At 42.0% G+C, this 25,978-nt stretch overlaps 1 protein-coding gene across 1 annotated transcript in view; it reads left to right on the top strand.

Annotated features, from left to right (window-relative positions):
• The first annotated feature begins 1,370 nt into the window (after window positions 1–1,370).
• Window positions 1,371–25,978, top strand: part of MATN2 (matrilin 2) — a 75,908-nt gene continuing 51,300 nt past the window's right edge. The window contains exons 1-3 of the mRNA XM_086608761.1: window positions 1,371–1,406; window positions 11,039–11,206; window positions 24,574–25,143. Coding sequence (XP_086464887.1) covers window positions 11,053–11,206; window positions 24,574–25,143 — 724 coding nt within the window. The 5' untranslated portion in view covers window positions 1,371–1,406; window positions 11,039–11,052. The remainder of the gene's footprint in view (window positions 1,407–11,038; window positions 11,207–24,573; window positions 25,144–25,978) is intronic.

Raw genomic sequence — 25,978 nt, forward strand, 5'->3', positions numbered from 1 at the left:
AGTTGGATGTGACAGTGAGCCCAGCTCACCTCTGCTGTTTGGAATAGCTTTCACTGTTGTTTTTTCCCAGGAAACAGAAATCGCAATTGCTTTGGATCAAAGCAGGAATTTTATTTTTTTTCTTCTTCGTACATAATAAAATCATAGGTGTCGATATAAACCCCACACTCAGCTTTTTCCACCAGGGCCATTGACCGCACCGCTGCCGTGACAGCTGACAAACGACGTCCCCTTTACCGGGCCCGTTTATTTCACGCCTTCCTCGGCGCTTTCCCCGACGGAGGCTCCCACAGGCTCGCCGCGGTGGCAAACACCGCATGATTCACCAGGGGCTGTTTGCCTTGGCCCGGAGGTCCTCCATGCGGGGAATGGGATTTCCATTCCCCGACGTCTCCCTTGGTCGGCTTCCCTGGAAGGGAGCGCGGGCGCGGCCCGGGGCGCACGGCGCTGCCCGGGGAAGGACGCCTCTGGCGCGGCGCTGAGCCGCCAGACCAAACCCGCACCGCTCTCTTCTGGCGGGCACCCCACGGCCCTCTCCTGCGGGGAGGGTCCCCTCGGCCGGGGCAGGCACTCTTTCCCGGGGCGGCGCGGCGGGAGCTCCCCTCGCCGCCCGCTCGCAGCGCAGGGTCCGGCCTGACAGGGGGAACCAGCGGCGCGGCCGAGGTGTGCGGCGGCCGCGGGGCGGCGGGGCCGAGACGGGGCCACCGCAGCCGGGAGCCCAGAGGGGCGGGAGGGAGCGGAGCCGGCAGCCCGCGTCCCTGCAGGGGCTGGCGGGAGGCAGCCGGGCAGGGAGCCCGCGTCCTTGAGGGGATTGACGGGAGGCAGCGGGTCCCGCGTCTCTGTCATAGAAATCTATGAAATTTCGAGGGGCAGGAGGGAAGGCGTGAGGCCGTCGATCCCGTTTCTTCCCTCACGGCAGGCGGGAGGGAGCGGGAGGACGGCCCACATCCCTCACGCGGGACAGGCGGGAAAGAGCGGGACCGCGTCCCTTACACGGGGCAAGCGGGAGGCAGCGGGGCGACAGCTCCTGTCCCTTACGGGGCAGGCGAGAAGGAGCGAGACCGCGTCCCTGACGGCGGAGGCGAGCGAGGAGAGAGGGGCCCGGCCACCCGCGGCTGCCCCCCGGGGCAGGCAGAGCCGGCTCTGGAGGTCTGGGCAGCGAGGCCGGTGTCTCCCTAGCGGGGCTCGCCCTCTCCCTCCCCTCCGTACGGCTGAGCCGCGCTACGGCTGCTTAGGGACGGGGCTGGCGGGAAGCGGCAGCTCCCCTCAGCCCGCGGCGCTCCCGGGAGGGCGGGAGGGGGAGCGCCGTCCGGGGCCGCGCCGAGGGGGGAGGAGGCGCTCCCGCGCTCGCTCCCGGCCGCCGCCGCTGCCCGCCGCCGAGCGGAGCGGCCCCGCCAGCCCCTCAGGTAAGCCCGGCTCTGCCCTCCGCGCTGCCCTGCTCCTCCTCGCCTTTCCCGCCAGCCAGGGGGGTCCGCGGCGTCCTGCCCGGGGGCACCGGCAACCCCGCTGCCTCCCGCGGCGACCGGCGGGGCTCGGCATCGCTGACACCTCCGGGGCACGGCCTCAGCCTGCGGTCACCCTCGCCCCGGGGCCCCGGCTTGGCGGAGGGACGGTCCTGCCCCGCGGCGGCGGTACCGCTGGGGCCCCTCCGGGTGAAGGGACGGCCCGGGAGGGCCCCGCGGCCAGCGGGGGCTGCAGCGCGGGCGGCAGGGGCCTGGCGGGAGCGGGAGGCCGAGGCTGGGGGCCGCGGCGGGGTCCGGGTCTGGGTTAGATGCTCGCTTGCTGGGTCCTGCCGGAGTGGTTTGCTGCTCGTGTTTCGGCCGCGGGAGAAATATTTCCCTTTCCTTTGGACTGCATGGATCTGAGCAAACTCCCCATATACCCTCTTCCCCGTGTATGCTTCAGTAACTCACTCAACAGTGTACGTGCTGGAAGGAAAAACCCCACTGTATTTTAAAATCAGGGCAGAACCGGAGCTGAACTTTACCTAGAAACATTTGTTAGCGAGTAGCCTGCAGGTGCCTTCACCAGCTTCCAGCAGGACAGGATGCGGCGTGTCCCCGTGCGGTGGGTACAGCCCAGCAGGTAGCTCTGCGCTGGAGCAGTCGCCTCTGACACGGAGCGTGGGAGCTGCCCGGGCTTCCTGAGAACAGTGCGTTTGCTGGAGATGGAAGGAGTGCGGGGCGGTTTGCTGCATGTGGTATACTTACCCTGGAAACCCAACCTAGATGGTGCTCTTTAATCTTATAAAAGTTGTTGTGGCATCTTTAATGACCACATATTCCTGTTTCAGAAGACAGTTCTTTCTGTGGCAGGCTGGCAGCTGTCGCTGCGTAACCGTGGGTTAGTGTTGACTGAGAGGGAAGAATGCAACCTACTGATCTATTTAAAACTTACTAAATGCTTGGGTTTTCTTTCAGGGCCATCATTCAAGGGGTGAATGGTCCTGACTGAGATCTGAAAAGGTGACATGCTGTGTTACCTGGTATAGCTCTGCTACTGTCAGGCAGATGACTATTTCAGAAGAAATTATCGTACTGAATCCCATCATAAATTCTCATTAAATCAAGAGCTTAGTAAAATACACATATGGCTTTTCCATAAAATCCTACAAAATCAACAAAACAACTTTTGAATAATACACTTTTCATGTAGATATCTCAGCTTTAAGCACAGGATTTTTTTAACTTTTTTTCATATACTGTATATCACTATACTTATAACTATATTCATGAAATTAAATTAGATTTATTTCGTATCTTAAGAAAATGTAGCATGCAGTTACACAAGGCTGCAGCTAAGATCCTCAATCTTGCACTCAATATTCACACCTAATTACTTTACGTGAGTCTTTCCATTGACTTCACTGGGATTTCTCACAAACAAACTAACACACGCTCTAGTGCTTCTGAGCTGGGACCCTGGGACCCAGCTGTTACAGTAAAATATGTTTAGTCAGTCCAGGCAAACTAGGAAAAGGTGTAAATACTCTCCCATGACTTACAAACTGTCTCCATGGGAGGGTAAAACACTAAGCATTGCTATTTAATTATAATCTGGACATCATTAACAAGCTGCTTTGATATAGTGTACTCATTGTTAGATCATGTTTTCATTATGAGCAAGGGTTATATGGAGTGAAGTGGTTTTAATCCCCAAATTATTGTTCTACACTGGTGCTGGTACTGGAGTCAGTGTGGATTTGCAAATAAATTTCAGAACTACTCTAGCCTTTTTTTTTTCTGTTTGAAGTTAACAATCTGTTACAGTTTGTGACTGTACTTCACAGAGACAAAACTAAGCAGCCCACGTGTGTATTATATGTCATATAATATATACTTTCATGTAAATACTTACTCTTCATGGTAAAAGTGAAGTTTCTCAGTTTTCCCATGCTTCTGGGAACTTTGTGGAAATTCTGATGCCTAGATCAGATTGGGAACCAGAAAGTGTAAATGAGTCTTCCCCAAAAGAACACGATAATGAAAAGATCTGTTGTCCAAGTGGCAACTGAAGAAAATCATAACATGGAGATTGATGCTGTCATAAAATAAGAATTTCCACTGCTAAAGCTTGCTGTCTGACCACTGGAAACTATGCAGAGTAAACCATACTATGGGTACACTGTTCTACAGCATCACTGTTAACTTTTATATGGTGAGTTTCTGAAATTACCAAAATGGTCGTCAGCTTTAGCTTTGAGCAGGAGTTGGACCTGATGACCTACAGAGGTCCTTTCTGGCCTAAATTATTCTATGATTTAAAACTTAATAGTTTTACAACAGTGATAGCAGGAAGTCTATAGGTGATTTAGATGAATGACTTTAAAATAACTAACAGATCCCTTAATATTCTTTGTTTCATTAACATTGTAGAAGATTAAATTATACATATAGTACATATACTTTAAGCCCTTTAGATAATTGAGTCCATTTTGTAAAAGTCCTACCATGATATTTACACCTCATAATAAAATTTAATGCTGATCTTTGCTCTTTCTGATATGGGGTATATTTTGGTGTGTGTGCTTATCTGACCTCAGTGCTTGGATAGGTAAGCTTTTCTTCCCCCAGCCCCAAAGCTCTTATGAGAGCTTCCAGAACATGGTTGCCCTCACGTATGCTGTAGCACCTTCAGCTACACTCTGTGTACAGGTACTCATGGACAGCGTTGGCTTTGTGAGAATATTTGGCTGACTACCGAATGTCATTCACCTCCCTTCTAGGAACTTTCTGTAATGCATTTGGGTCTTCCTTTTACTGTTTCAAGATCCAAGTTAATTTAGTCCACTGTCACATTTGGTTTTATTAGTCTAGGATACAATTCAGCTGTGGGCATTTGCAGCCACAGGCAGAATAATTAGGTACCAACAGAGTTTCTTTCAGCTGCAGCCCAGTTGCTATACAAGGCAGATCTATCCCTTGCTATACAAGGGATCTCTCGGTACTGAGAAAACTGGAATATCCTTTAGCTGCTGAGGTAGGGGTATGTGCTGGACAAGGAGGACCCATATGAAAAGCATAGCAAACAAAGCCGGAAGACTTTGCGAATCTGTGGTTGTCGTCCTGTCCCCATCACTGTGCAGACATATCTGGAACAGGCAAATTGCCATCACATTCTAGGATCGTGCCCTTCTGCATGCACAAAACAACAATGTGTGGCCGTAAAACTTCCTGTCAGGTAGTTCATGGACCCATGTAAAGAATTTGTCCCAGTCTTCTTGTGCTGGACTACACAACTTCTGGTCCTAAACACTCTGCAGACTTGGGTTACTCTTACTGCCTGGACACTTATTATTTTAGATTGATAAAAGACTGATGTTGCCAAGTCAACAGTTAGTTTTGTTATTGTGGTGGCTTGCTGTGCTACTATGAAAGCTGTTTGCTCTTGGGTTGTCTGTCTCAGAATACACCTAAATTACTAATTGACTTTTAGATAATGAGTTTCCCAGATTCATCTAATACCAAAGTTAGCCTCTTAAAAGGAGCTAAAGAACGTGTTAACAAGAGAGTACCACTCTACTGCTTTGCGGGACGTGGGGCAGTGGTGAGTAGGTTTGTGTGCTCATGTGCGCATAGTGCCTGTCATCGGCGTTGAGGAGCAGATGAGGAATTTACAAATTTACAGCATCTGCAACTTGATTCCTTCTTCATGATTTAACTATATCAGTGAAATGTAATTGTCAACCGCAGTTCAGGGGAGTTCTGCCTGTCCTGTGCTACTGAGCCTGGTGAAGCCCTCCTAGTGCGTTGAGGAGTTACAGAAAACCCAGTGCATCATTTGGTGGGACGGGACGTCTGTAGACTGCTCCTTTCTTAAGGATGAAGGCAAGACAATGCCTCTTGCTGATGTGCTAAATATCATCCTCCTGATTGTGGCCAGCTGCCCCCACACAACACCTGCATGGCCAGGGACAGATATCTTAATGATGTTGGACTCTGTGGGGCTCTGTAGCTGTTTTTCAGAACTGGAAAATGCCTGTGTCAGCAACTGGTCCAGAAAGATGGAGGAAATAATTAATACTCCATGTCCTGATACCCATGCCACACACAGTGTTTTTAATGAGTAATGAACTAGTAATGCATGTGCTGGCTTGTGGATAGTGAAGTACTTCGGAACATGTTGTAACCTATAGTTAACAGGGCTTTATGGTGCCTGCTGTCCTTAATTTTTTTAATTTCTGAGGTGAGGGGATTTGTGGTGAGCTATTTTGTGGCTTTCATGTAATAAGAGCTCATTGGTTTTCCACGTAACTCACTGTGCTTGCTAACTTGGGGACACAGACTCTGATTTTATTGACTTACATAGATCGCTTGCAGTTCCTTTAACTTCAGTAAAAGCTTTTGATTTGATTGCAGTTTGCTGTTATCTTAAAAATGGGTAGATAATAAGGAGTCCTGAAAGAACTTCAGAATGTTTTCCATTTTATGCACTTCTGTTCTTTATAACTTCAAAACACTGAAGTTAGATCTTCTGGCAGGTTAATGAAAGTAAATGGCTGTCTTGTAGCTATCAAACAAGGAAAGCTGAAGGCGGCCTCTATAGTGGTAATAACTGCTGCCTCTGGTGCTCTTTTTGTCTTCCCTTCCCATCTATGATGAGAAATTAGGGTTCAAGAGAGGGGATATTATCTGCAGTTACTAATGGTGTTGATGTTCCAGGTAACTGCTGAGAATTTCCCTTTCTGTGCATTGTGCTAGTTTTGGTGGCAGCTGGAGAAGGTGGAGAAATAGAGGTTTGTGGAGTTCATGTTTCTGATTTAGCCTTGGAAGAGAACTTGCACTTCAAGATGAGGAAAGAGAACACCGAGAAGAGCAGGAGGCATGAGCTGAAGCATATTTCTACCCTTGTTTTCCAATTTCTTTTTCAGCATGATCTTCCCAGCAAAGACAAGTACATTTTAAGGTACCAGAATGAAAAAAGGTGGCCTCGCAGGGCAGTGGAAGGTTTTCCTGATTCTGTGTGAAAGAAATTTCCCTGAAGTGGGGTAAGAGATGGAAGGACACTGACGTCAGCATGAGCCACAGAGGATCTCTTCTCCCTTGACGTTATTTAAGAGTTATTGCAGTGAAGAAGACAAATCTTTATAACACGCACCATGCAGTGGAGAAGGTCATTGATTTATCACCACTGATACTGAATATTCAGTAGTGTCTCTGTCCAAAACAGCCATCAATCCCTTATGAAGAGACTTCCATGGAAAGATACTTGAAAGGGTAGAAACAGGCCTGTGTTGTCTGAGTGCTGTCCAACAAAGGAAATAGGTATTTTAAAGATGAAGTCTCAATTTCATTTTTCAGTATTCTTACACTGTAATTCATGAAAATTGAAAATCCATAGCAGTAGCTAAAAAAAATATTCTCTTGCATGGGTAAATGGCTAAGAAAGCCCAAGTAAAATTGATAAGAGAACACCATGGCGATATTTAGCTCTTGACTAGCAGCCTGTTAGGGAGCAAGGGAAGCCTGAAAAGAACAAGACTGCCTGTTTACTTGCCATCTTCTAGGAGAATCTCCTCCTTTATGCCAAACTTCTTCAAGACAGCTGCAGGTATTGAAAGCAGCCCTCACCAGATAGTACCTCTGTGAGCAGCAGTTGCCTGTTCTCTGTTAGGAGCTTCTTCACATGTCCAGCAGAGCAGCATGCTGCACTGACTGCTCCAAGGTTGCTGTGAAGGGCCTGTATAAGACCATCTTCTTCCTCTCTCCAGGGGTAGAAGAATGGAGCAGTGGAAGCCAGTATATCTCGTGCTCAGCCAGGTTGAGCCCCATGGATTGCCACACCTCCTCTTGGTGTCTTTTGCTTTTGAGGTGTTCAAGATGTTTGTCATACAGTGACTTGGTCTTGAGTCTGCCCAGGATAGTTGGCTCCCGATTGTATAACGCTGAATACTCCTGCTGAGACAGCTGGAATTGAAGTGCTTGAAAAATATTTTCCAGATAGCCACAAAAATACGTGTTCGTAAGTTTGGTACTTTGGGAACGTGTTCTCAGCTAGGCTAAGGATTAGCCAACAATGTGAAGCTACAAAGGGCTGTGCCAGCAGCCTGGCTTAGCCTGCTGGGAAAATGAGGTGTTAAATACCAACTGTGGTGCAATAAACACCATCCAACTTCTAGAGTGAAGACAGAGGACCTCGCAGAAGGCCCAGAAAATAAACAGAGAACTGTGGAAGGACTGTATGCAGAGAAGCCGTGCAGCCACAATACAGCTTGGTCATGTAAAAATGCAAGCAGCAGTGGGCACAAATATGTATCTGGAACTCGAGCGAAGCACACAAGTCCAGACTGTCATCACCTCAGGAAAGCAGCACAGAAGCTTTCAGTGTGGGTGAAAGGGTGACAACATGCTTGGTTCAGTGGCATCTGTTATCACACAGCCTTTGGCTTGGGGAACCTATGTTTTTTCTCCTTGAAAATGGATGCAATTTCACTTTAATTTTTATTTTAGATTGTCTTATATATCAAAATTTGTAAGCTCTCCTCTGTTAAGCATTGCTTTCCTCTGAAACAGCATTTTAAAACACTGTGAGGGTAAGAATGTCTTGATAATAGATTTATTTTTTTTTTACAAGATTTGGATCTTTTTTTCTGGAACTGTAAGTAGGCTTATTTTCTGGTTATCAGGATGGTAAAGATGTTAAGATGTAAGGATCTAAGGTTTCTGAATCAAAATCAAATACTACTGAACAGCAGAAGTTATATTAAGTTTGAATAGAAAGATCCCCAGAAAACGAGGCACTATTATTCAGTGCTTCTGTTTCCTTAGTACCACTTACTCCTCAAAGGGACTGGTAAAATCGTGCAAAACTGAAAATTTACTGCTTTAGTATATTTCAGAGTTTGGCGACAGCTAATGAATGCTTATGTAGGCATTTTGGTTTATATGATCAGCTGATCATATTATATTTACATGCCATATAAATATTCTCCTAACAGAATTCAAAGACTTAAAATCACAGCAAACACTTTTTTTTTTTTCCTTATTTCTGAAGTTGCCTGCGGAGGGGGACACTTGTGAGCCTAGTAAATTTGAAATTGCTACCAAATATCAAAAATTGCTACAAAGGTATAAAATAAGTTAAGTGATGGAATGTAAGAGGGTTTAGTTTGGGGTACTTTATAGAGCTGGTAAGACTGACCTGAGTCACTCCTATATCTTGGTTATCTCTGGCATCTTGCTCTTGGTGGATGATTCAGTGGCATGTGAAGGTGCCCTGCCACAGTATTGTTGGTTCTCCAGTAACGTGCCATCAAGAACAGGTAAAGTGGCTTTAGCCCAATCTCCACAACTGTTTAGGATGGATAGGAAGGAGGGATGAGTTAGGCCACCGTTAACTAGGTAACAGCCAGATAGCCCTTTTGAACAAGCTGCTCATGCCTGGTTCCTGTGCCAGCCTTGCAAATAAGTGTGAGAAATATTTCTCTACGATCCTTAGCTCTCTGAGCATGGCGTCTGTGTTTCTAAAGCATTGGTGCCGGAACTGGCATGTGTCCTAGTGGGTCATTTGCCTTATGTGCTGAGAAAAAGGAGGTCTCCTTGCAGAGCCCAGTGTTTGTTGCTGGTGTCGTGAGAAGTGAGGAGACAACCTGGGAGAAGCTTTCATCGGTAATCTCCAGAAGTGACAACTGTTGCCTCCAGCAAAATTTTGTCCAATTTTCAGTGGTGCATGCTGTTTGCAGTGTCCATCTGTTTCTGACTAGAGCACTGGAAATACTCTACCAATAATACCATACAGGTGCCCACGCTGCTAGGGCTCCAAAAATTTAATTTTTTGTGGCCTCTATTATAAGCGTCAACTATTTACATACATCTCTTTCCTAGTTTGAATGTCCTTAAATCACGTTTTGCCTGTTACTGGATAATATGAAATATTTAAGCAAGGCTGGGCATTTTGAGTGCAAAGACTCAGTTAATTTTGCTCTCTGGCATATACACGAGAACACTGTGTTCATGTTTGGGAATGTCGAGTAGGATACACAAAAGGAAAAATAGATTGATAGAGAGAAAAGTATATCAATGTGTAATGGTTGTGTGGGACAGACTGAAGAATAATGTATAAAATCTCTTTATTAGAAAGAAAATATTTACTCAGAATTTTATATTCTGCCAGTGAGTACATCATGGTGGGAAAAAAAAAGTTGTCTTTCTGAACTGGGGCATTTAGTTGCCTTATGTTACAGATCTGTGGCTCTATCTGCTTATCAAGACCCTATTAAAATTGTTTTCAACATCTTAGTTACTTAACCAAGAATTACTGTTAAAATTTACACTGCTTGTAAAATTTCCACTGAGTTTCAGGTGGAACAGTTCTTTGTTGTGAAAATGGATAGTTTTATCCATCTCTTGCGCACCTAGGGAAGCTCTTGACTAAGCTTCATCATATCACCAGTTCCAAGGCTGAATCTAGATCCTGTGAGACGCTTTCTTCACAACCGACAACAATAAAGTTTTAGAGGAAGATAGACGGAATCACCATCTGAGGAGGCCCACCAACAGGGTACATGGCCAGAAGATGAGCCTTTAGCATGTCAGTATTAGCTTTCCATTTGTGGGCAGGGTCGGCCACGGCTTTTGATGGTGCCTTAACAAACTCCTGGGCAAGATTCATCTCTTAGTGTGGGAATTTTGCTTGTTAATTTGTTCTTCTGTATGACAAAACTTCTCCATAACCTATGTCATGCTCATTGCCAGTCCTCCAAAGTCTGCTTGAGTAAACAAGATTCATTCTGCACTGTTATCTTCATGCTAGCAACCACGGACAGTCTTCTGAAAAGGAAGCATGAGCTGTCACCAGTTCTCATTTTTAGTTGCTGTTTCTGGAATATATTCCCTTCTCTTGTTTTAATTCTCCAAGATTTTCTGAAGCAAGTATCCCTCAGGCTACAAGAACCATTAAACTTCTGAAGAAATGCAACTGAGTGCTGGGTAGAATAAAGCAAACGTATTTGTGTCCTCCTGTTTATGCTGACAGGCTGATTGAAACAAAGTTCCTTTTCTTGCTTTAAAAATGCTTGGTTATTATGAATGATTGTAAAAGTTGATGCATTGTAAGTGTTAACTATGAACTTCAACTAACTGTACTTATAAACACTGTGCAGGGTCTGCGAACTGCTGCTTTATCACAGAAACACAGAATGTTAGGGATTGGAAGGGACCTCAAAGGATCATCTAGTCCAATCCCCCTGCTGGAGCAGGACCACCTAGACAGATCACACAAGAACGCGTCCAGGCGGGTTTTGAACATCTCCAGAGAGGGAGACTCCACAACCTCTCTGGGCAGCCTGTTTCAGTGTTCTGTTACCCTTACTGGGAAGAAGTTCTTCCTCATGTTTAAGCAGAACCTCCTATGTTCCAGCTTATATCCACTTCCCCGATATTATGTAGATCTTCTTTCTTGAAGGTGTAGGTATTACTCCATGCCAGTATACCAGGATATTTGTGATGGGAGGGGAGCAGGGCAGCTGAGTGGCTGACGTGGTTACAGTGTATCTTTTTGTGTAATCAAAGAGCTCATCTCCTTCTCTCCTTTATTGCAGTTTCATATCCTTGAATGTCCCTCTCTTTCTTGAAGATGAAGAAGATGATTGCATGCTTCTTTCTGTTATTTGGACACACTCTGCTTTCCACTATCTCTGTCATGGCAAAAGATCTCCCTGGAGGACATTTCACCCGAAGAAGGGACATTAACTCACAATCTCTACTAGGTAAGTTACAAAAAAACCCCAACCACCACCACCAAAGGCCATCTCAAATACAAATTATAAAAGGCATGAGCAGCTGGCCAGACCTTGGCTGAGTTAGTTTATAATACAAAGGAGATTGCCATTCGCAAGCAGGAATATAGGAAAGTTTGTTTACCAGTTAGCAGCTGTTGAAAGAAGGTGTTTACTTTTGGAGCACTACATCTACTTTATGTAAGTGGTGTGAAATAAATATTTGCTATAGGATTGTTGTCTTGGATAAAATATCTTATTTTCACTGTTTAGAGAAAATACGTATTGGTCCATGGAGGTTCTGTCAAAGCTGCCTTTTACCGTGCCAGCAAATTTTAGCTGTCTGTATGTATGTGCTGTGCATAAGTATGATTGAATGGAAATCAGTGTCTATTGAATTGAGGCTTGTCATTACATCACTTGATGTTAAACCCTTTGCTTTTTCATGTTAATTTTATTTATAGTGAGTAGCTCATTTTTCCTTTTTTGCCAAAAATCCAAGGACAGGATCTAACAGTTTTAGCTTGTGGCTGTCATATTTTAAAACATAAGGTTCCTCTCTTTCTTGTTGATCATTGCCTGTACGTCATCAAGCAGTTGCTGGTCAGCTTTTTCATCTGTCAACAGTTTGTGACTTAGAATTATTTTCTTTTGCTCATTGTTTAAATTAATTGTCAGATTATGAAAACATAGCATGAATGGGGCTTTGGACACGGCCCATCTTTAGGGATTAATGATACACATCAATAGTAGACCTAATCAGATATCTCTATCCAGCCACTGGGAGATGTTAAGTGGCCTGCCTCCCCACAAAGGTGACCTAACCTAGATGAACATGAGGAATGTGAAATGTCCTGCAGAAGATGTACTGGGAAGAAAGAAGAAGAAACAAAGCCAGAACATGGGAGAAAGAGAACGGCTGACAGAGAGGGGAGCACCAAGTTTTATCAGTGAAACTCTTCTCCAGACATGTAATCTTTTACATATGTAAAATTCCATGAAGTGCCATTCACAGTCTGTCCTTTGTTAACTTAAAACCATTGGTTTTCAAGTCCTATAGAACAAATTTAAGCCAAATGACAACAGATTTCCCTTATTCATTTTTCTCAAAACTAATAGATGCAGTCTTGAGACACTTGGGGTTCTGCAACTGAAGGCTGAAAACCACGGCTCTGGAGATCTAGTCCATCAAAAAATACAGATATGGAGCAGCAAAGAGAAATACCCACGTTCACACCTAACTCAACAAGACTCTCAAACTTTCTAAAATCCTAAATTCTAAAATGTGATTAAATAACAGCCCCTCCTGAATATTTTAGGGTCCCCAGCAAATACCCTAAGTGAGCATAGTACTTTAAGAAATAAACTACCTGTCTTTCTAGAAAATGAACACGGTAGCAAGGTGTAATGTGCAGAAACTAAAAGATGTCAAGTTTCTCAGCTTACCTTTTTTCCTTATGATTTTTTAAATTGCTTTTATAGCCTCTTTTTCTTATTTAGTTAGTGGAAATATATCAAAAGAATTAGCACTCAATATAAATTAAAATGTATAGATTAAATTTTTTCTTTCTTCTTTCAAAAGCCAAGCGATTTGTGGTCCCTGCGTTTGGAAAATTCTGGATCCCTATTCAGTTTGGCATGTGCAGGATGCAGGCAATCCTGGCAGCTCTGGCTGAAAGAACCTTTTCAAGACATTAAGTGATGCAAGAGACTTGGGACATTCTCTGGTCCAGCCCATAAAAGTACATGGCAGTTTGGAGTCAGACTCTTGGGTCTTGTGTTCTGTTACAATAAATTAGGTCACCTGCTTCAAGTTCAGCAACGCATATAAACTGTGGCATGGTTAAAACGTGCCTCTCTGCAAAGAACAGAACGTGTAAAATGCATGCCACTCTGCTGGAAAGCTGTAGTGTTCCTTAACTGACACAAGAAAGAACGGGGCCAAACCATGATCTCAGTGACATGAAGTCCACTGATTTAATGAAATCACTCCAGAATTGCAGCGATTTAACGGGGATTAGGAGCTGTCCCGTTCTATATAATATGTATATTATAAGTAGCGGTGGCGGTGACAATTGTTGCTGTTGTGGAAAGACTTGGTTGGCAGGCAAAAGTAAGCAATATAGCTGCGGAGAAACCACAGATGCCTGGAAAAGTAATACAAGTTCAGGTTGGGTTGGTGGTTTTTTGGGTGTAGGCTTATATGTATTTAGGACTAAAATTAAGGATTATGCTATGCAAATATTAGTAGCATTAAAATAATTTTATTCCTTCATTTTGCTAATTTTTACAACAAAAGCACACTGCTGTGGTAACCGTTTACTGGTGAAATACTAGTAGCATCCATGTACAGAAGTAAAAGTCCTTGCTCCAGGAAACTGACAACATAAATAAGCAAAATGGAATGGATGAAAAATCCTGTGGGATTGTCCACATACAGATAAAAGTACTTTGGTATCCAGCTTTAGGAGGCTTTAATTTTTTGGCAGCCATGTGCTAATGCTTCATAGATTTTCTAGTTTTCTTGTTGGAGCTAATAACCTGTATGTTTTAATGAAGGTTTCAGAAGGAACAAGCTGTGTCTTTGCTATGTTTTTCTTATCCCCAGTCTTTCTGCTAATTTGGCAGATCTTTGCATCACTTGTTTAAAAAATTATTGCATTGTTGTTTAAAATTATTATTGCTATACCTAATAATTTCCATTAAAGATCTGAAATCTTTTGTGCAAGAATCGATCGGTCATAAAGTTTTTGGAATTCTTTCTATGTGGCCCTTGAAAGCCAAACTGCTTTGCTGTTTTTCTTTTTGTAAACACTGAATCATACTTCAAAGTATTTAAAACTTGCCAATTGTGACCATTTAGTTAAATTTGTTAACATTTTCTTAAATCTTTCTTGCAGCATTTTAGGTGTAGAACACGTGTAGTTGCTTTAGAGGTAGAAAAGATACATGCATTTCTCAAAATACCAGAATTTGTGTTAGATTGCTAAAAAACATTGTTTTGATGTAGGTCGTTTATGTTTTAGAGGATGGTTTACATAGTCCTGCAAGATCTTGTGAAATGACAGAAATAAATAGGATGCTCCATTTGTCTTTCCTGTAGCAGAGACTGGTCACCTCTGTCCTTATGTCACATATGAACTAAATTTTGCCTTCTCTTTCCCCTCATCAGTAATTTCATCCTGAGCATTGGATCTTTGGCCTTACCCTGATTCCTTAAAAGAAGTGAATCTCTTGTTTTAGAATATTCTCTTTTAAAGGCTTTATCAGAGCTCTGAAGAGTTTTTATTTAGCTCTTTGACAAAATCATTGTTCTGCTGAGCGCAGCTGCTTTGTTAGATTACACACAGATCACTGAAAACACAGCTTGCCAGCTTAGCATTGCTGTTTGGATACTAAAGAAAAGCAGTAATGGAAATATAGTTGGCTACACGTTTTAAAGATAAAATTATGTCTGTTGCATTAGCTAATTCCCTTCAGATGTAACTGAAATGTACTTCTGCGCCTAAACAGACTGATGAAGAGCTGCGTCAGTTGTCCAGAGCAGTGATTTCCATACTGTGATTTCAAGGCCATAGTCAGAGGTCCACAGCACCTTTCAGCAGGTTCCATGTCCAGCAGCAACGTGCCCAGTCCTTGCCAGATGTAGCTTTTTTTGGTGTTTGATGTTGTGGGGTTTTTTGGTGGAGCGGATTTGGGACTTACGCCCTACTGCATCTTAATCATTTATTATAAAGCAAAGGAAAGCAAAATTTCAACATTGTGGAAAAACCACAAGTTTTTGTGTTGCTTTTTTTCTTGATGAACTCTGTTCTTGTAAACTGGCCATGTGTTTCATGTCACATGGGCATATTTCTTTGAAGAGCTCTGAAGTGGATACATGGGAATAATTGAATAAGCTGTAGAATAATATTCTAAGCAAAAACATTCCTCCTGTTCCTTAAGAATACAAAACATGCACCTACCTGTTTTTGGAAATAACTATTTATGTGATGCAAAAAACTAATTTAAGGGGAATTCCTTTAGATACTACATGATACCAGAAGAAAGAAACTACAAGAGATTAACTGATACTGCACAAAATTGAAACACAGAGGGGAAAGAAGGCCAAGAAGGAAATGTACTTGGCTCTTGCTCAGTAGAAACTGCTGCTAAACGCAAATGTCCCTGTCTGTGTTCAATTATATTTTGCAACAAAATTTATGTGATTTGTCTCTTGGTTGTACATATATGATTCCACTAATAATATGAAGGGAAGTAATATGAAGTACACAGAGTGCTCATTAAATTTATGAATCACTTGCTACAGTCAGTTAAAATTACTCCAAACGTTCTTAGGTCCAACACAGTTCTTAAACTTGTGTGTATGTAACTTTAGGGCTCAAGAACATTATCAGGTTAACCATTCTGGTTTAAATTTTAGCTGCAAATCAGAGGGGAAAATATGTGCCAAAAGTAAGTCTGGCCCATGATGCTTCTGTGGAGCGCAGATAGGATTTCTGTTTAGTTTTGGTTGAATTCATTGTACTTTTATACACTAAGAGCTGGCCAGAGATTTCTAAATCCTGCTCATGTGGACTGCTGATCCACCAATGGATGATAACTGCCATAAGAAACTCATTCATAGCCTCAGCATATGTGTGTATCTGTTATTTCTTGACATAAATGCAACCCTGCCACGTTTTTTTTGTCCTCAAAGATGTCAAGTAGACTCATTGTAACTGAAGTCTGCATTGCAATTGAAGTCAGAATTGTGCCATGATAACTACGCCATGTTTTTGGCATACTATGCTGGTATAGTATTTGGGGAAATCAAAACTATTCCAGGCAGTAGATAAAGGTAGGAAGAGGCTGCAAAATACATCTTTCAAATTATCATGTATTTAGTTAAAATATAAGCAAAATCCTAACCAAACTTTTATAAGCATACAAAGTAATCAAATTTGTATCAATTTAGACTCTCTGTAATCATACCATAATATTGCCCTATAAATAGAGATGTGTTCTATTTGGAAAGAGTCTGTGAAACGACCTGTTTGTTCCTTCTGAAATGCGTAGGTACATCTTACAGTCGTTGTGCCTCGAGGTAATATTGGCAATTGCATACTTTGCTTCCCAGTAGTGATTGTCTCAATAGCCAAGTGCTCTCCCATGGACTTTATACCAAGTCTTGAAACTTCACCTTTCTTCTTAATCTCTCCGCTATTGGCCTCTCCGCTACAATAGCTGTTGTCCATTATCTACCTGGCTGAGGTCTAAAACAGTAACAGGAAGGTTGCACTTGCTCGGACCACCCCGTTCTTTCAGGTTTCTGGGTTTTGTTCGCAGTGGGAGACCCTCTCCCTGAGTCTCTGAGGCTTGGTGGCCTGGCTTGTGCAGAGGCTGTGCCTCCCCAGCCCCTAACAGGCGCCCTGGAGTCTGAGAGGGTGAGATCTGAATGGCGATTGTTCATTCAGACAGTTGCTCCCTGCAGTAGCTGTATTCCCTTAAGCAGGGCCAGCTGATGAGCCATGAGGGTTAGCTGGGACCATGACAGACCCCAGGGATTTGTGTCCTATTCTGAGTGCAGTCATCTGCAGCTGATTATCATGGAAATCAGAAAGTTTGGATTTTGGTCTGTGTTAGCAGTTGTTAACCACATAACAACATTATGCTTGCCAACTATTGTATTAAGTGTTCATTATTAATTTTCAAGTCATGTATCAAAATAGCATTCACTTTTAAGCCACTTAAAGGGCAATTCAGTAATTAGTTTTATATGGGATATAATTCTGTTTATAGCAGCACAAGAAATTTTCTTGTATTTCTTTAATGTGTTAGTATTTCCTCTAACAAAGCCTTTTATTTTCCCTCCTTCCTCTCTTCTCTCTTCTCTTTGTTTTATTTTCTTATTCTTTAATTTTTTTCTCCCTTTTTTCTCGCTTTTCTCTTTTCATTTTATTTTTTTATTTTTTAATGTGATTTGTAAGTTTTCCACAAGGAGGAAAGAATATCTGCTGCTACAGAAAAAAATGAGTAATGTACTAAACTGCAAATGCTCTTTGTATTTCTGAAATTGTTTGTTACAACCCCCACAAATTACTGTGAAATACCATTTCTGTTTGAAAAAGAGTTCGCCTTGACAATAATTCACTGAGTAAAATTACAAACTCCATTTTTATGTGTATATTCTCATAGAGCTCAAAGCCTCCTCTGTGTATTTTGTCTTGAAGGAAGATCAGGCTAAAAGAAAGATCACTGACTCTTCAAAAGCGTGGTGGTTTTGGTTTCCTTGTGAGTACTTTAGCTTAATAATTCAAATAGCACATTTTGCAAAATTAACTTGAAAATCCTGGAAACCACATTTGCATAACCTAAGGAAGGGCTCATTTTATAGACATGAGTGGGTAATCAGACACTATTTTGAATTAAGAGGGACATGCTCTTTAAATTGCTTTGGAAGCTAGAAGAGACCCGCTCGTTGAAGTACTGCTGAAGTGGTAGGACTGATGGTTTGCTAGTGGGCATGATGTCCCATGCGTTTTTGGGGCGAGGCGAAATGGCATACGGCACTATCCCATGGTGCTGTTTCTGAAACTGTTCTGGAAAAGAGTCTAATACTTAGGCTGTTACCAATGGATAGAAATATGCGGTTTCAGGTCAGCTGATCAATGAGTAATGTTGAGGTTGCTAACAGCTTTCCCCATAAACAAAGACATGGGCGACTTTAGAAAAAAAGTATGGATAGGAGTTTTTAAAACATTAAGCTAATGTCCTGAAAGGAGAACAGCACAAACTCATTAAGGTCACATTTTTTCACTAAATCTTCTACACTACTGCTAACGGCTATTTCTTTTTCTTTCTGTTCCTTCTCTAATAATTTCTCTGTCCTTCCAACAATGCCCTGGGTAGCTCAGGCAAGATAGGCGTTTCAGATCTTCAAGGAGAAACAAAGATCATCTTTTCCCATGTGACCACCTTTTTTTTGTGTCAGTTGTGATTTGTTGTTTTACAGATGTGTGCAGGAAGAGAGAGTCATAGGCAGAGTAAATGCCTCCAGGCTGTCTGTGGGAACTGGACTCAAAGTAGCATTAACTGTGTGTTCTATGAGGCTTCTCCATTATGGCTCAGAGAATGAATTCCTCTCCTCTCATGGGTGTGAGCTGCACTCAGCTGCGAGCACGTAACGTTTGTTTCTGTTAGGAAGTGGTGGGTAGATGTTGATGCTGCCGGTACTGGCGTGGGGATATCAGGATGCCTCATCCCTCTGTCCCTTGCCTGGAAGGGAAAGCAACCCACTCCTTAGTCCACCTGACCATGAAAGCAGGTTGGACTCCTAGCAGGAAACCCAACCGTTTCAGAACAACTGAAATATTGAAAAAGAACTAAGAAACTTGAGAGTATCCCTGCACTGTGCTTTGGCTTCATGCCAGAGATAGCACCAGTCTCAGTAAAGAAATGGAGAAATACCAGGAGTTGGTTTGGGGGTCTCTGGAATTAGAGATACTTTATATTAATAATTACTTGGTTATTTTGGAAAGAATGACAAGGAAGGAATAGAAATAGTGCAGTGAAATGAGAACAAGGTAATGGACCCTCCCATGGTAACTGATAATGAAGCATTTGCATGTAGAAGGAATTGGAAATCTGTGGACAAGAGCCTACTGCTGTGCAGTTCTGCCAGAAATTTTGGAAGTTCAGAAAAGATTTTGTCAGAGGCAATAAAGAAATGTCTGGAGGCTGTGTTGCATTTAGAGAGTGTTCCCAGATGAAGAAGTTTGTAAGAAGGAGCGGGTGAGCTGCCAAACTCATAATGAATCTTTGGGTTAGGGCCAGAGGCCTGTGAGTTTGGGGAAGGCTCAGAGCAAGGATGGGGCCAGGGAGTACGGGGGCAGGTCTTGGACCCATGGTCTGTGTGAGAGCTGATAAGAGGTGGAGTCACCTGCAGAACCGAGTGCAGCACGTATGAGGGTACTGAGCAGTTTCTAACGTTTATTTCAGGAACTAGGTGTGATTATATCTGAAATGCACCATACCATCCTTCGCCCTTCTTTGAATTAAAATGAGAAAAAAGAGAAGAAGTGGAAGTTGACTTGAACAAAATGTCTCACTAGGGCCAAGAAGTGCTTGGAATTACTGCTATTCTTCATTTGCTCTTGGCAACAACCACAAAATGTGTTTTCCAAACAGGAACAATGTTACATTAAATGCGATGTACTGGATGATTCATCTTTGCAAAAGAAGCCACTGCAGTTTCCTAGACGGTGTGTGTAGGTAATACATAGATATGTCTTTCTTCCCATCAGAGCATTTTGCTTTTGGATTGCAAATTAGAGTATTCTTTACTTGTATGATTGTATGGCAAGAAGATTAAACCTTCTTGATGAACTGAGAAATCTTTTGGAACTATCCGAGAACTTGTCAAACCCAATCTTTCTGGCTGGATACTTAGCCAGACAAAACCAGAATTCTGGACTTTAAGAACAAGCGTTTGACACCAGCAAGTTCATACATTTTGAGACAAATTTGGTAGGAGTTATACTGAGATTTATAAAGAAAGAAGTTGTAAAGGAAAGAGAAGCAAGTAAGTTTGAGGGGCTAGAGAGGAAAAAAAAAATGTCAAAGATGAAAAATTTGGGAAGAGTTTCTATAATCTGCTAGCTGGGAGAATAGTTTTCTCCTCTTTTATTTAAATCTGAGTGAAGACTTTTCTTCTGTTACTCAAAGACAAAGCTTAAAAAAACCCTGGTGTTATTGCTGGCAGTGTCACAGGACATGTAATTTTTTGTATATACATTGCTGTGGAGTGAGCTAAGAAACACTCTATATTGAGTCTTAAAATTGCCATTTATGCATTACCTGCTCAGGCAATAATTTTTCTATGATCTCATTTTTTCTTAGGTGATCTCATCCATCCTTTTTGCTTAAATTGTCTTACTGTCTAACAAAAATCTTCATGGAACTAATATTTACTTTTTATAAATTACTTATTCAATGCCTTAACTTTGCTGTAGTATTTACCGAGTTGAGCTAGCCTCCTTTTGCTTTGCATACAGTAATAGTTGCCTTTAACATTTATCCATTCTCATGTATTAGGATAAAGACCTACATAACCAAATAAGTAATGTCCAGATCAAAATAAGTATTAAAGAGTCATAAAGATGTAGGACAACAATAGAAAAGAAATAACTGTTTTTTAAACAATCTTTTCAAGGGAGCTGGCTTGCAAAAACTTTTGAAAAATCACCCTCTTAAACTTGGGTGTTTTGAATGTGTTCAGTCTGAATATCCCAAAACTCAACTGTGTGAAGAAATTAAACAGTGCCAGGGGATGTTCTTGGGCGTTGAGATTCCACTAGTATTGTTGCTATTAAATTTCTGGATCTGTCTCTGGCCCACAGTGATTAGCACTCCCCAAGCAATTCCTATACATGGTTCAGAGGCTGCGAGGGGACAAGGATTATTCCCAGGAGGCAGTTGCATACAGCCAGTCTGTTTTAGCAGGAAGGGGAGTTTAATACTGTGGACACAGGCCAGCTGGCCTCTGAGCTTAGCTTGTATCTTAGACTGCTCTCTGGCACCGAGACCATCAATGTAAACTGGCCTGCTTCTGTACTACTAAATACCCTGGGCTTACAGAGTGGTTGCATCCACATTGCTTATTAGGATGGGACTCTGGCTCATGGTACTTCCTATATCATGCCTGAGGATCATTTGAAAATATGTTAATTGTTATAGACCAAACAATACCAGGAACTGTTCTAATGATTTCGCAGCCTAGAAGAGTCAATTCCAATGCCCAGGAAAACTCCCTGGCACTGCTTTAGTTATGTTAAGGCGATGTAGCATTAGTTAGAAATAAGCTGAGAGGGTGCAAGCACTCTCAGAGACACTGGGTAGGTGAACAAAGTCAAAACAGTGTGAGCTTTGTCAAAGCCAAAGTAGGGGTTCAGGACTGAGCATAATTTGCTTTGAGAAAGGAGCAGAAGGAAACCTGCAGGGCTCAGAGAAAATAATTTAATAGAATTTTCAGCTTTAGAGGAAATTAAGATGATCAGTGTGAAATACTCCTTTAAGCTTCATTTTGTGTATCTCTCAGTAATTGAATTGCAGCTGGATTCTTCCAGGGAGAACCAAAATTTCCTTGCATTGTTAATTTTGCAAAGGTGGCATCACTGTAACTGTCATTTACAGACAAATGGGATATTGAGTGGAGGAGGAGAACTTATTTACTATTGAATTGACCTTGTCTTCCCTTGCCTTGCCTGTCCTGTCTGTGCCTTGCCTTTGGATAATACAGCTCACGCCAAGGGTTTTTTTAACTTTTGTGTTGGCGACACAAAACCTCTGCTGACTTAGAAACAGGTTTACGGATGAGTAGTTCTTTTCAATGAATGTGTCATTTTTCATAAGAAGAGTGGAAGGGAATTACTTTTGGGTATGAGGATGTTTGCCAAAGTTGCGAGAAAGTTCCTGTTTAAAATGAAAGCTGGTAAGAGGAAGAGGTAATAGTTTACAGGGCAAGTGCAAAAGCAGGCAACTGCTAAAAAGGTATTACTGAAAGTTTATCTGACGGGATGAGCGTTCAGATCTGTTAGTCATTACTGATTGCCACTCCTCAAAATACCACCCAGCTGCAGTTTTGCTTAGTAAAAGAGTTATGTTTTATTTTTCATGGAGTCCATCTCAGCTAAATCAACTTTAATAATTGCAAGGTTATTTAAAATCCCCACAAAGTCAGAAGACAAAGATTTAAAATACGTTTTAATATGGCAATGTTTGGTATTTCTATAGATAGAATTTTGCTAGTAAAAGTAGTTTTGAAACACACTGTATTGCATTCAGACTGATAGATTTTTCTTACCTAAGTTAGCACAATATTGTGTGTTTCTGGTAGTACTATCCACTAATGCTGTCCAGGATTTTCCCACGAAGATTCATGCCTGACTTCAAAATACATAACTGAGCCACTTCAGACTGGGATTCAAATCCTTATATTCAAATTAAAAGGTTTCAACACCATGGCTCTAGTTTTGAATTTTTTTAAGGGAAATAAAATAGCAGTCATTTTGCCCTTCTCCCTCCTCTGTCCTCTGCCTCATATATACGCACATATTCTTAGCCTTTTTTCTGTAGTTATCTTTCTTTCCCCCTGCTCTACTCCCACAAATCATATCTTAGCATTATCTTTGTATTACAACCATGCTGGAATATTCCATGTTATATTAGCAAAAATAATTAATAATTAGATATGCCACTAAGATAATAAGATGGAAAACCATTAACATGTCAAGATATCTGTATGCCATTAGAACTGGAATTTTGTTTCTGCTCAGTTTGGCTTGCTTTCAACATCCTCTGATTTTGAAAGAATAAGCAACTCGAGCATATTCCTATGCTAATGAGTAAAGCCATACTGTAGTCTGCACATGAATAAATCCAGGCAGTCATTTTTATTGTCATCAAAGAGCATTTTATTCTATGCCCACAAATGTTCTTGGTAGTCTATGAAAGAGGCCTCTGAGTTAGCAAGTGAAAATAGGCATCTTTCTCACCCCTTGCCTTGGCAGAAGTACATGGTTAGCATTCATCAGCAGTCACAAGTGAACTCATGTTCTACAGACATGTTTTTCTGATTGAGTCTTTGATTGGCCCACTTGTACTTGTGCAGAATGACATGACATTTAATTATATAGTCAGATACTACTTTTCCACCAAGCATTTGCCTCATTCAGTGTGTAAGATGGATGAGAGTGCACTGGGAATTGAATTGGGCTGGGCAATAAGGGAGATTACTGGTTAGGAGTATCTCAGCTTAGTAAGATGAGGACACCACTACAGTTTGGTGAACATTCTTGTCACCTTTAATCTTTCGTGCCAGGCAGACAAACAGCTAGCTACCTCACAGTTTTATTTATGGCCACAGGAATTTAAGAACATGAGCAGACACACTGATTGAAGCCATAGGTCTGTCTAACCCAGTGTCCCGTCTCTGCCAGCAGTCAAAAGTGAACACTTAGGAGAAAGTTTAAGAACAAGACAATACTACCTGCAGGTATTCCCCAACTGCCATGCTTTTGTGGCTCAGGGATTTCCTAATCTGTAGGGGTCTTTAATGTAAATATTAAACCTCAGTTGATTTGTCCGTGCCAGCATCCCATTAAGCCCTTTCAAGTCCTTTTAATCTTTTGCCATATGCTACTTTCTGTGGCAAGGCTCGTGGCTCATCTCCTTCTGCTTGCCTTAAGTTTGCCATGTGCTGGCTTTCTGTGAATGGTCAGTCCCTATCCATTCTCACCATGCAACTCATGCATATGTCTCATATTCTTTCAGAAAAGAAGGATGCTGAGGAGAAGCCAGAGAATGGCTTTCTGGGACTTTCCAGAGTCCCAGAAAGCTGGTAGCATACCCAGAAGGCAGCCAGCTTTCACTTCTGCTGTTATCCATGATAGCTTGATCTGCCTGCCTGTGCAATTGTCGGATACACACATGCTCTGAGATATTTCTGCTTCAGTGACTCTTGGAAAAAAAGACTGTCGATGGCCAGAACAGAATTTCAGGAAGTGTATGAATGATCTTTTGGCCAAGCTGAGTGCCACTGTAGACAACAGGATTTTCTCTCTGATGCAACCACAGAATTTCTGTGTGATGCTGAGCTAGTCCAATAGATGAGACTTTTCCCAGATGGCCGACTGTTAATTATGCGTTTGAAATCATGGGGTTTGATTTGCAGAAAGGCTGAGCACTCACAGCTGCAGCTGACGTCATTGAGAGCTGTACTTTGTACATGCGAAGTGCTGCTTAATGCCAAGTTCCCTGAAAAATCAGTCCCTTCGCATATCGGTCGCTGTAATTAACAGGTGCTTTTGACCTGAATTTCTTTGTGTTGTTTCCCTGTTTGTAATGGAGGACTGATACCACCCCGCCTCATTGGAGTCTGAGCTTTCTACATCCTCGGGCACAACCACAAAAAGCACCACAGTGCACTCTACTCAAACAGTAACTACGTAATTCAGAGGAGGTTTCTATTCTGCCTGGAGTATGAGGTCAAAATCCCAACAAAATGACGAAACGGGGTATGGCACAAGTGTCCACCCATTCCACTGTCATTAGGTGTTCTGGGCACTGATCTCACCAAAAAAAAAAATTTAAAAAAAATAAATATATGTACTGATTGTGTAATAGGCAGCTTTTTTTATTTACTGGAGACCAAATTTATATTGCCAAAGTAGCCTTAGTTCTGGCATCTCCTGTTTTTCCTGTATTTCGCAGCACTTGTCAGGGTGTTTAGACAGAATGTTTGAGACGTCAGGTCAACCTGAACCGATTTGCTTGCTGAAATTCTTGTGAAGTATTTTTGTTTGCATTTTGCCTTCCAGAAAATGCCTGCAACAACAAACGCCTGGACCTTGTCTTCATCATTGACAGTTCTCGTAGCGTACGTCCGTATGACTTTGAAAAAGTGAAGGAGTTCATTCTAACCATCTTGCAGTTTCTGGACATCAGTCCTGATGCTACCCGAGTAGGTCTGATTCAGTACGGCAGCACAGTCAAGCATGAGTTCTCGCTGAAGACATTCAGGAGGAAGCAGGATATTGAAAGAGCCGTGAAGAGGATGATGTACCTGGCAACTGGCACCATGACTGGACTGGCTATTCAGTACGCAGTGAACATTGCATTTTCAGAGTCAGAAGGAGCTCGACCTCTGAAGCAGAATGTGCCCCGAATTATCATGATAGTGACAGATGGGAGACCTCAGGATCCAGTGGCAGAGATTGCTGCTAAAGCTCGTAACTCGGGTATCCTGATTTTTGCCATTGGAGTGGGAAGAGTAGACATAAACACGCTGAAGTCCATCGGGAGTGAGCCGCATGAGGAGCATGTGTTTCTGGTGGCTAATTTCAGTCAGATTGAAACACTGACCTCTGCGTTCCAGACTAAACTTTGTGGTAAGATTTTTATCTATAGATTTGAATGCATAGATGAAAGTAAAACACAGAAAAAAAATATGCATTATCATGACACTTTTTTTTTTCACATGGAAACATATCTGTTAGAATATATACATGGAAAAAAGGGAGACTGGCCAGACAACAGTCAGAACAGTAGTCATACATATGTGGAAAAACTAATTCTACTGCTAAGTGCCATAAAATGTGATCTAATTCCTCATGGTCATAAGCAGTGAGGCAAACACACATATCATGATTTTGCTCTTCGTTGCATAATTGCAATAAATTTACAACCCTCTACTTTTTGAATATTAGATAAATTGTCTCATCTATTAATTTTAAATGTGATCTCCCTTAGTACTGAAACTTCAAACTGATAAACAGACTTGGTTATTAAAAAAAAATCTGTGGAGTTTACAGATTTCTCTTCCAAAGCTTACATATTAATTCTGTGCAAACAATTATATCTTGCATGCCTTGTGACTAGAAGTGAGACACAGAGACATGATATTGTTTTTATTCCATCCATTTTGAATGCAGAAAAAGCCATTACAGTGATATTATTTATTTGTACAATGAAGTATATAATATTTTAGCAGGTATTAATTTACCACAGAGAAATCGCTTCCATCTACAGTAATTCCCTGATAAGAAATTACCTTTTCCAAATTTTTCCAAATATCATGGCATGCATAATTAATTTTATTCCAATCTGTGTACTTAATATGATTTTCTTTTTTAGTTTTTCCTGAGATAAGTATGAAAGATCTTCGTACAGATTTGGCATTAAGCTGAGGCATTTTCAGCAGAGTCCAGAAAAAGAATGCGTGAT

This window comes from Tauraco erythrolophus, chromosome 3, assembly GCF_009769465.1.
Source record: "Tauraco erythrolophus isolate bTauEry1 chromosome 3, bTauEry1.pri, whole genome shotgun sequence".
In the NCBI taxonomy this organism is placed as follows: domain Eukaryota; kingdom Metazoa; phylum Chordata; class Aves; order Musophagiformes; family Musophagidae; genus Tauraco; species Tauraco erythrolophus.